Source organism: Oryctolagus cuniculus, chromosome 11, assembly GCF_964237555.1.
Source record: "Oryctolagus cuniculus chromosome 11, mOryCun1.1, whole genome shotgun sequence".
Lineage (NCBI taxonomy): Eukaryota > Metazoa > Chordata > Mammalia > Lagomorpha > Leporidae > Oryctolagus > Oryctolagus cuniculus.
In genome coordinates, this window is record NC_091442.1 from 106,407,163 (window position 1) to 106,419,355 (window position 12,193).

Below are 12,193 nucleotides of genomic sequence, written 5' to 3' on the forward strand. Positions count from 1 at the left end.
CACTTAGGTGACTCTGAACATTTGCACTTGAGTCTAAAACACATGTTATTATTGATTCACACTGTCATGCAGAGTTTATTAACCACATTGCACATGCATAAACATTCTCTCTTTGTCTTGCACTTATTTGGAAAATCTGGATTCCATCTGGAAAGGGTTCTAGTGGGAACATGCCTAAAGCTTTGGGTCTGATAATCATTGTGGTAACTAGCTATGGACCATGATACTAATTAGAACTCAAATATAAGGGACAAATAAATTATTGTATGGCTGAATTTTTGTCAATGTTTCATTCTTGAAGACTTTTTATGACTCAAAACTCTTATCACTTAAGATTAATCCTAACAAGTAGTGACAAGTTATTTGTTAATATGGCCACACAATATACTAAAACCAGAATTGTCATTTTTAATAGAAGTTTTCCAACACTGACTAATACATTAGCAAGCATACCAATAGTGGTCACTGAACTACCAAAATGGACCTACATGTAGGACTAGTTTCATTTTCTTTATTCATTCGTCCATCAGTGGATATTTAAGTTGCTTGCTTTTCTTGGTCATTGTGAATAATGCTGCAGTTTCAATTCCTTTGGCTATATATCCAGGAGTAGGACTGATGAACCATCCACTAGTTCTATTTTTAATTTTTTTGAAGAAACTACACTGTTTCCATAGTAAATGCACTAATTTACATTCTCACCAATACTTTGTCCACTTCCCCACCAATACTTGTTTGCTTTTGTTTATTTGTTTGTTTTACTGCAGCTATCCTAACAGGTATGAGGTGATAATTCATGGAGTTTTAATTTGCCATTCCCAGATGACTAGCAGTGCTGGATAACATTTTCATATGCCTATTGGCCACTTGTATGTCTCCCACAATTAGTTCTCCCGAGATCAGATGAGATGGAACGCCTTCAGGGTGGCATGGCCATAGACCACAATTAGTTCTTGAAGATACGTTTAGCTCAGTCCTTGGGCTTTCCCTCTGCCCCCTTTTGAAGGATGTCTTTGCTGGTTTTATCAATCTTTCAGAGAAAATATCAACTCTATCCCCAACTTGACTGCCTATCAAGCATGTGGTTCTGCTGTTAATCAGCTTCATTTCAGGGACTGGTTTGGGAGAATAACCTTGAACTCACTGTCACATTGTTCTTAGCAAGAGCCCAGTTGAAGGGAATGAGAGTCATGGCAGTTTGTTCCTGATTCACTAACATCTAAAACTACATTAAGCCATGCCTGCAAAGATCTTTGTGAATAGCAAATACTGTTTGACTCCTATAGAACTGCTACTCCAGAACTGTACCTTAGCCTGTTCTGGAAAATGTTCTAAAGAACTCATCATGGCAGCTTCCAGAAATATATTGTGTTGAATGTTGCTCACTACGTTACACCACTTCTGCCACAGAAATTTCTACACCTACAGTATCTGTAATAAATATGCTAATCCTGAACAATAGGTTTATTTTAAATTCACAGATACTATGCTTTGTGCAACTCATGGTCTTTCTCTTCTTGCATTTACTGCTAGGACACTCAGTGACAAGTTTGAGACACACCGCTAACAAGTGCCAAGATCTAACATCCTGTATTTACTAACTTTGCTTCTGATATTACTTTAGATATTTTCCCCCATTTTCATTGTTCCCTGATTTTTTTCATCTATTTCTAAGAATTAAAAATATTTATAATTTAGTTTTATTCCACTTAGAAAGACAAATGCATTCAATCCATATTTTTAAAATATGAGTAGATATAAAGACTTAAATAAAACTCTAGGGCAATCCTGCCATTCGAAATTAACTGCAGTGTCCTCTCTTTACCCTCTAAGGTACACCTTCAAGGTCAGAACATACTCTCTGTCTCTCCCTGGATGCCGCCATATTTGCCAGAAGGACTACCTCCAGCCTCAGTGCTGTCCAGGCCACTGGGGCCCAGACTGCATGGGTAAGTGGCATAGCACTGGGACTTCAATATTTGCTTCTTGATGTCTCATTCCTCAGAAAACTGAAATGATGGAAGTCCAGTAAAAGGAGAATATAAGCATATTTTTCTAGAAATTTCTATTTCAGTCTTGAAATAACTTATTTCAATATTGATTTTTCCATATAATCTGTAAATAATTGAACCCAAATTACACTTGCATGTACAATGTTATGCATTTTATTTTCTTTAGGAAATGATTAAATGAATGATAGTTTCCATTTACTCAACACTGCTGACATTATATACTAGAGAGATACTTGACCTATATTATCTGATATGATTGTTTAAAAAAATCTTCAGGTTAAACAGTTTTATCTCCATTTTGCCTTTGATGAATTAGAGATTTGAGGATTATTCTTGCCAGGTTCCTTTTGGGATGAATGATGAAAACAATCTCAAGTCCAGGGCTACCAGGCAATAAGCTTACTCTCTTTCTACTCTGTTTCACTGCCTGGAGCAGACTTAATTGAGAGAGAGAGAGAGAGGAGAGCTCAAAAAGAATCAAAATCTTTTTTGATTGGTAGGTCTTTTCAGTGAAGGCCTGAAGTATACTCTGTGTTCTGAAAAGATCAAGGCTTGGGATTTAGAAAAACCACCCCTCCTTCTATTAACTGTTCTGTGTTCAGTTTCACCCCAGCATCTTGGCACTAAGTATTATGAGTGTAGCATATCAGAATCAAGTGCACGGATTCAGTGTCATTTAACGTGATTAACTCAGATTTTAAGGACTTTTAATGCCAAATGTGGTCATGAAAACATCCAGTTCATATCAGTATTCTTCTGATATGATCAAAAGAACTTTTAGATTTGCTTTCCTCTTTCTTATCCATAATAGCTGGTCAGATGCCAAGACCCTTGGTACAGAGGGGAAGGCTTTCTCCAAGATGCAGTAAAAAAGTCAGAATGTTTCATAGAATGAATGGCAGACCACTGCCAGGAGTGCAAAAGAACGACGCCTGCAACCAAGAGTTTTAGAGTTGCACTTGGTTCTATCATTTGCTGGTTTGGGCAAGAAACTTCCTGTTTAAGCCTCAGTCTCCATATCTGTTCAATGAGGGTACAAAGTACTGCTTTACACAACCGATGTAGAGATTTTCAAACATTAATCTGAAAGGACGTGGCAGAGTGTGTGATACAAAGAGGGAATGAACGAATCACAGTCAAACAGACCTCTGATAAAGAAAAACAATGACATTATTTGAGCCCTTTTTGTTAATGATGGATAACCCATAAAACATGACTTCTGTGGGTTCCATGCCATTGCATTGTGCTGTGTGCAGGCGAGTGTGGCAAATTCTCAGCTACAATCAGAAGAGTCTGAAAGGGGTCTTGGAATGTTCTAGCTTCTTCTTCACCTAGGACTGGAGGCCAGGGAAGCCAAACAGGCAACAACTGAGGGCTGGACCTTATTTCTGCTATCCTCCGGTTGGGGAAAAGCATGCTTCCCTTTATCTGCACCTTCCAAACACACGACATGTCGTGAAGGGCTTCCTTCCTTTGACTCGGGGAAAGATAAATGCTCTAGCTGGCCGTGTATTTCACCTCTCACAGTTGAGGGTGATGACAAGCAAGACCTTGACTATCGCTTTACATTTCCGCAAGGATAAGGCCATCTGAGAGCTGCTGACACATGCCCGCCCTCCTCCTCGGTGAGGAAGCACATTCCCAAGCCCCGGGGTGGCCTTGTTTCCTAGACGAGCATCACCTCCACTTCCTTCCTGATGCATGGGCAAATACATTCATCCTCAACACCCCCAGGTCACGTGCAGAACTATTTTAATAGTATCTTACTCAAATTAGGAACCAGCTCCAGGGTCATCACTGACAATTTGGAAAACACATAAAGTATAGTGGGAAAAAATTACTTGGCATCTTAAATTAAGAACAAGGCATGAATTCTCACTTAAGGGGGAAAAACATCATCATGACATAAGGAAGGTATCTCTAGCCAGATTTAACCTGCCTCTCCCTAATTAAAATTTTGTACTGCTTTGTCAAATGTGCATATGGAAGTTTTTTCTCATCAGCACAGAAACATATTTTTAACTTTGGAACTTAACCATATCTGAACAACCAACATTTTGTTTAAGATGAAGTCTTTTTTTTTTTTTTAATTTGAGCATCCCAGTTCTTTGTGGATTCGTGTAACAATCCAAAGTAATGGCAAACCAATGGGTGCAAAGTGATTACCTTTAAATTCTCCTATGGTCAACATAACCTGATTAGTTCAAAGAGAAATGATCTTGACTTTTTCTTAGATCAATGTCATCATATCACCTACTTTTTTTGTATCATGTTATTTTCCTTTGTAGACTTACTTTTCTTTCCTATTGCATATTCTTTGCCATCTACTGCACAGATTGCCAATAACAGACTATGTGGGTTTGAAACCTTTTTTTAGGCATTTTTTTCTTTTTTGCCTTGAATGACAAATAATGCTGAGTTCACATGAAAACATATTTCACTTCAGTTTCCCAGACAGACCATTCCAACCAGAGCTATAAACGGAACATCAGGAGTTGTTTCCCCCCTAGCACTGTGCACCGAGCTTTTAAACAAAGGTGGTGACATGGAACGGGCACCTCCAGAGCTCTTACAAGATAATGTCACGGGAGGTCCTTGGCCTCTTGCAGGCAGGAAGCAGATTATCTTCCATGCAAGAAGCAGAGCAGCTGATGATTTGCTGACAGTGTAGAACTGTCCCACCTCCTGCGTGGAAAGTCAGATGCAAGAGACCCCCTTAGCAGCAGTGCGCAAAGGGAAATGCGATAATGACCTACCATGGCCTTATCAGTACTTGGGCCTCACAGCACATCAGAAATGTGCCATTGTAGCAAATTCTATAAACTCCCCTTCAAGCCTGGTTGCTGCCAATGTCTACTTGACCATCAATTTTCTTAATCAGGGCCTGAGGTCAAAGAAAAGAGGAAGTAGAGGGGGGAAATGCTCACTTTGGCTTTAAAATTTTTAAAATTCAACAAGTCATTTCCACCAATCGCTAAAAAACATTCTGTGAGGGTCCTTCTAAAACTTCACAGAAGTATATATGATGAAAAACTATACATACGATAACAATTTTTTTATTACCAAAGAAATTTACCCTTTAACTCCTTTTCCACAAAGCTTTTAAAGTATCTTCATATCTCAGTCATAAATTGAGGACTCCTCACACCCCCACACTCCTGCTATCTTTTCCCCAAAGTTCCTTCCAGGATTGGCCAATTCACAAAGAAATCAACCATTTGTTGAGTACATAAAAGAAACATACCTGGAAGGCCAGGTGGGATACTGAGGTTTTAAGGAGTTTTGCAGTTTGCCCAAGAAGCAGCAGAGGGTAAGTGCAGAGCCTGGGTAGAAACAAGGGGTGTCTCCCTGGGGAGCCCCAACTCTAACCCACTGCTACCCCCTGCTTCCCAAAGACCCAGTTGCATTGCAAGGCAAGCCACTGGGAAGGCAGCCTGCTCCCAACTAGCTCTGCCCCGGAAAACTTGCTGTCTCCATTAGCTGGTGCCTACCCTTCCTGGAGTCGCTCTCTTGACACTGAGCTTCTAGTTCCTGCTGCCACTGAGGAGATCACGGACCTGGAAATCAGTTTGCCTGGCTTCCATTCCCAGCTTTGCTCCATGCTGGGTCTGGGACCTACCCTCCCTGTGGGGTTGCCAGGTTTAGCAAAAAAGCAACATAGGGCAGCCAATTGAATTGGAATTTTGATTAACAAATATTCATACAAATTTGGGATGTATTTATGCTACAAAAAAATTATTGTTTACCTGAAATTCCAAATTTAACTTATCATCCGATATTTTAGCTGGTAAACTCATCCTGTGGCACCAGTTTCCTCATCTAGGAAATGAAAATACTATGCCTACTTCCCAAAGACTGCAGAGGATGGAGTGTGTTCATACTTACAAAGGACTTGGCACGTGCCTAGCGTATTCGGAACGTGCTAACGATCATTTCTGTCATTTCATGGTTCTCAGATCCCCAGCTGGCCTCCTTCTCTCCAGGATTATTCATTGATTTGATTTGCTGGTCTAAGGTACTGAGCTACTGTGCTCGGGCTTAGTGGCTAAGGACTCCAATTACTGAGAGAGATGTGATCGCAGTGCTGGTTTCTACTCTTACCAACCAACCATGTGATCTTGGGCAAGGTACCGCCCCCCCCCCAGCTTCAGTTTTCTTCTCTTTAATCTGGGTGAAGATGATGATTTCAATGGTGATGACGATGATGGTGATGTTGCCTTCCTCACACAGTTGCTGTGAGAAAGAGACCGTGCATATGACGTACTTAGCAAATTCTATCACTGAGCTGATGAGGCTCCTCTTCCTGGCTTGCCAGTGGCCACCTTCTCTCCTTGTCCTCCCATAGAAGGCCATGAGAGAAGAAAAGAGAAAGAAAGAGGGATGAGAGAGACAGAGGGTGAAAGAGGGAATAGAAGGAGAGGGAGCGAGAGAGACAATGCCTCCAGTCTCTCTTCTCATAAGGACATTAATCCTACCCTATGACATCCTCTAACCCTAATTACCTTCAAAAAAAGGCCTTACCTCCAAACACCATCACATTTGGGGTTAGGGCTTCAACACATGACATGATGTAGGGGGAAGGGGTAGGCACAAACATCCAGGCCCTAACAACAAGTTCTCACTTGGTCTTTAGCCCACTGAGTCCCAAGCCTTGGGGAGATAGGCATGGCATAGGATGAAGCACCTCCTATACAGAAAACCTCACTTCCCCTGCAGAATATTTGATGGTGAGGCTCAGGAAAATCCCCAGGAGGGAGTGATTTCCAATCAGCAAATGCCTTGGCCCTGAGCCCAAAAATTCCACCCTTTTTAGTGCATAATTATGCAAACTTTGACAAACCAAAACAGTTGTGTGGCAACTACCGCAATTAAGATGGACAACCGTTATACCATCCCCCCCCACAACAAATTCCTTTTGTTGTCAACCTCTCCCAACACCCAACTCTAGAAAACGTTGATCTGTCTTCTGTGCCTAAACTCTTGCTCGTATGTCATATGTACTAGTCAATTTAGCATGATTATAACAAAATGCCCAGCTGGGTAACTTATAAAGAAAAGAGGTTCCTTTTAGCTCATGGCTTTGTAGGCCCAAGGTTGAGGACCTCAGTCAGACGGTGGTCCTCTTAGTGGCAGAATTCTGAGGTTGCACAGGACGTCACGTGGCAGAGAAGGGGAGTATGTGTGTGTCTTCTGGTTTCCCATCTTCCCATCTGCTTCTCACAAAGCCACAGGTGGTTCAATCGTGGGGGCTCCACACTAATGTTATTATCTAATTCTTTTTTTTTTTTTTTTTTTTGACAGGCAGAGTGGACAGTGAGAGAGAGACAGAGAGAAAGGTCTTCCTTTGCTGTTGGTTCACCCTCCAATGGCCGCCACGGCCAGCGCGCTGCGGCTGGCGCACCACACTGATCCGATGGCAGGAGCCAGGTGCTTCTCCTGGTCTCCCATGGGGTGCAGGGCCCAAGCACTTGGGCCATCCTCCACTGCACTCCCTGGCCACAGCAGAGAGCTGGCCTGGAAGAGGTGCAACCCGGACAGAATCCGGCGCCCCAACCGAGACTAGAACCCGGTGTGCCGGCGCCGCTAGGCGGAGGATTAGCCTAGTGAGCCGTGGCACCGGCATTATTATCTAATTCTAATCACATCCCAAAGGCCTGGTCTCTAAATGCTATGGTGGTTTTTTTTTTTTTTTTTTTTTTTTTTGACAGGCAGAGTTAGACAGTGAGAGAGAGAGACAGAGAGAAAGATCTTCCTTCCATTGGTTCACCCCCCAAATGGCTGCTACGGCCGCCTCACTGCGCTGATCCGAAGCCGGGAGCCAGTTACTTCCTCCTGGTCTCCCATTCGGGTGCAGGCCCCAAGCACTTGGGCCATCCTCCACTGCCTTCCCGGGCCATAGTAGAGAGCTGGACTGGAAGAGGAGCAACCGGGACAGAACCGGCGCCCCAACCAGGACTAGAACCCAGGGTGCCGGCGCCGCAGGCAATAGATTAGCCAAGTGAGCCGCAGTGCCGGCCTAAATGCTATGGTCTTATCTTTTCCAGTCTCCTCCCTCCCACCCTTGCTAGGGAGTAAATGAACCATGGAGGGACACAACTCAAAGCACATCTAAGCAGTCACATAATTGGAATCGTGCAGTATATGACTTTGTGAGTGTGGATTCCTCCACTGAGCATAACACATCTGAGAGTCACTCATGCCATCACGCGTATCAGTAGGCCATTCATTTCTGATGCTTCGTACTACCCCACTCTGTACTGGTCAGCAGTTTGTTTATCTATTTCCCAACTGAAAGACATTGGGATTTGCTTCCTGGGTGTTACATGTGGAAATAAATTAAAATAAAGCTGCTAATGACATTCATGGGCAGGGCTTTGTGGGAACACAAGTTTCCATTTCATCTTGGGAAACATCTAAAAGTGGCAGTACTGGATTGTAAGGTGAATGTCTTTAACTCTAGGAGAAACTGCCAGGGTGTTTTCTGAAATCTATATCATCTTTCATTTCTGCCAACCTTGCATGGAAGTTCCAGTTGTTCAGCACCTTTGCTTATGATTGGTATAATCAGATTTCTCAAACACAATCCTGCTAGGTGTACAAAGTGGCCTTTCGTTATGATCCATTCCCATTTGCTTCATGTGCTTATCTGTAATTCATGTATCTTTTAGGACGCTTGTTTTCTTATTACCAGAGACCCCACCCCCATTCACGGCTTCAATTTCCACAGTTATCCACAGTCAATCATCAGACAAAAACATTAAATGGAAAATTCCAGAAATAAAAACTGTAAGTTTGAAACTGTGCTCTGTTCTGAGTAGCATGATGAAATTTCACTCCTTCCAGCTCTATCCCACTAAAGCCATGAATCATCTCATCATTTGAAATGTCCATGCTGCACACGCCACCCACCCCGTGGCCACTCAGTAGTCATCTTGGTCGTCAGATTGACTGTCTGGGTATCCCAGTGCTTGTGTTCAAGTGGCCCTGTTTTATTTAATAATAAGGATGTAACAAAGAGGGGCTATAAAGTGCTTCCTTTAAGTGAAATGGTAAAGTTCTCAACTTAATCAGAAAGAAAATCATATGCCAAGATTGCTAAGATCTATGCTAAAACCACATCTTCTATGTGTGAAATTATGAAGAGGAAAAAAATATATGCTGGTTTTGCCATCACACCTCAAACTGCAAAAGTTACAGCCACGGTGTACGATAAATGCTTAGTTAAGACAGAAAAGGCGTTAAAGGAGAGGGCTGGGTACTCCCCAAGGTTTCTAGTACCCACTGGGGATCTTGGAACACTTCACTCTCAGAGAAGTGGGAAGTATCATATTGAGTTTGGGGAGTTCTTTAAATATTTGAACCTCAAGTGCTTTATTAGATATGTAGTTGGCAAATATTTCTCCATGGTCTGTATCTTGTCTTTTCAGTCTTTTAGTAATGTCTGTTGAAAAGAAAAAAATCTGGCCGGTGCCACGGCTCACTAGGCTAATCCTCTGCCTGCAGTGCTGGCACCCCAGGTTCTAGTCCTGGTCGGGGCGCCGGATTCTGTCCCGGTTGCCCCTCTTCCAGTCCAGCTCTCTGCTGTGGCCAGGGGGTGCAGTGGAGGATGGCCCAAGTCCTTGGGCCCTGCACCCGCATGGGAGACCAGGAGGAAGCACCTGGCTCCTGGCTTCGGATCAGCGCAGCGTGATGGCAGCAGCGGCCATTTGAGGGGGTGAACCAATGGAAAGAAAGACCTTTCTCTCTCTCTCTCTCTCTGTCTAAATCTGTCAAAAAAAAAGAAAAAGAAAAGAAAAGAAAAAAATCCTTCTTAATTTTAATGAGGTCAAAAGTATTAATTTTCCTTTATAGGTATTTCTTCCTGTATCTATAAAACTTTGACTAACATAACATTACAAAGATTTTATTTTAGTGTCTATAGAAATTATGTCCATCATCCATCCATTTCAAGTTAATTTTTAATACTGTTTTCTGTGTGGATAAAAGTTCATTTCTTTGGATATAAATTATAATTCTAACAACATGTCTTCAAAAGACTACCACTCCCTATCAAATTACCTTTGGGCTGTTGTAGAAAAGTCAAAATTTCACAACTATTTTAGTTATTCTAATACATTTGCTTTTCCATGTAAGTATAGAATTGATTGCTAATCCCTACCCAAAAAGAGATCTGCTAAGATTTTAATGAATTACATTGAGTCTGTAGATCAGTTTAGGGAGAATTGACATCTGAAAATATCAAGTCTTCAAGTCCACAATCCCAGAATAGCTGTCCTTTTTCTGTCATTTTGCTCATAGATTTTAGCTTAGAAATTTTGTGCACTTCTTGTTAGGTTCCTTCCTAAGTTTTTATGGCTTTTGGTACTGTTTTCAGTGGCACTTAAAATTTCCAATTAATTGTTCATTGCTAGTTTATAAATATAATGTATTTTTATTTTTTTACCTTACTTAGTAAAATCATATATTAGTTCTATTAACCCTCTGGAGATTCTTTGGAATTTTCTTCATAACAATCATGTTGTCTAAGGATAAATACAATTTTATTTTTCTTTTTCAATCTATATGCATTCTACTTTTTTTCTTACTTTGTTTCACCAACCATAATGTATTATCTATTTTGCATACTGTTAGATTTAAGTTGCTTAAAACTTATAAAAATTTTCGTGTCCATGTTCATTAGACACATTGGTCTGTAGTTTTTTTAATAGATGCTGCTCTATAGTTCTTGTCATATATTTGCCTGGTTTAAGAATCAGAGTAATAATGCTCTTCAAACAAAATAAATATATGTTCTCTTCAACTTCATAGAAGAGTTTTTGTAAAATTGGTGCACTTTCTTCCTTAAGTGTGAGATACTATTTACTAATGAAATCATTTGACATGGAGGGTCTAAACTTCAAATTTCCCTCCTTAGATAAAGGATAGTGAGATTATCAATTTCCACTTGAGTGAGCTTTAGTAGTTTCTGACTTCTCACCAATTTGTCCATTTCCTTGATACTTCCAAAACTGTTGGCATAAAGTTGTTTATAATATTCACTTACCATCTCTTTAATGTCTGTAAGATCTATAGTGATGTTCTTATCTCACGTTCCTGCTATTAGTGATTTGCAACTTCCATTTTTCTATCTTCCTGGCTGAAAATTTATGTTTCATTTTCTAGCATTTGGTTTCATCAATTTATTCTATTGCTTTTCTATTTTCTGTTTATTGATAACTGCTCTTACCTGTATATTTCCTATCTTCTGCTTATATGGGTATCATACAGTATTCTTTTCCTAACTTATTTATCTTAACATGTAAATCTAGGTCATGTTTTGAGAACTTTCTTCTTTCCTGATATAATTGGCACTTGGTACAATAAATTTCCCTCTAGGCAATTCTTTAACTGTATCTCACAATGTTGATATGTTGTGCTTTCATTTTCATTCAGTTCAAAAAACTTCTTAATTTCCATTTTGATATATTCTTTTACTATGGATTATTTATAAAATTTATCTCCCAAACATGTGAGGATTTTCCAGATATATTTCTGGCATTGTTTCCAGTTACATTTCTTTTATTCGTGGAATGGAAATGAAAACACAAGATACCAAATGTGTGAGGTGCAACTAAAGCAATATTTAGAAGGAAATTTATTATTTAATTTTATTGCAGTCAGAAAACATCCTTCATATGATTTGAATCCTTTTTAGATTTTTGAGACTTATTTTACATTCCACAATATTGTCTAGCTTGGCAAATACTTCTTGTGGTCTTGAAAGGAGTCTGTATTCTGCTGTTATTAGATGGAGTGTTCTGTCCATATCAATTGGGTCAAGCTGATTGATAATGTTGTTCAAGTCTTCCCCATCTTTAATGATTATGACTACTTGTTCTATTGATTATTAAGAGAGAGGTATTAAATCTCTAACCCTACTCGTGGATTTATCTATTTCTCCTTGCAGTTATATGAGTTTTTATTTTGTGTACTTTGAAAAGCTCTAATTAGGCCCATAAAAATTCATGATCTGTGTTCTCAGCCACTCCAGTTTTCTGTTGGTTACCATTAGTGTATCTTTTGCTCTATTTCATCTTTAATATCTTTAAATTTTTATGTTTAAAGTTGATATCTCTTTTTTTAACTTTTATTTAACAAATATAAATTTCCAAAGTACAGCTTATGGATTACAGTGGCTCCCC

General features: G+C 40.2%; 1 protein-coding gene across 1 annotated transcript in view; it reads left to right on the top strand.

Annotated features, from left to right (window-relative positions):
* The window catches only part of STAB2 (stabilin 2), a 209,702-nt gene that overhangs the window by 4,056 nt on the left and 193,453 nt on the right, over positions 1 to 12,193 (top strand). The window contains exon 3 of the mRNA XM_051845830.2: positions 1,834 to 1,949. Coding sequence (XP_051701790.2) covers positions 1,834 to 1,949 — 116 coding nt within the window. The remainder of the gene's footprint in view (positions 1 to 1,833; positions 1,950 to 12,193) is intronic.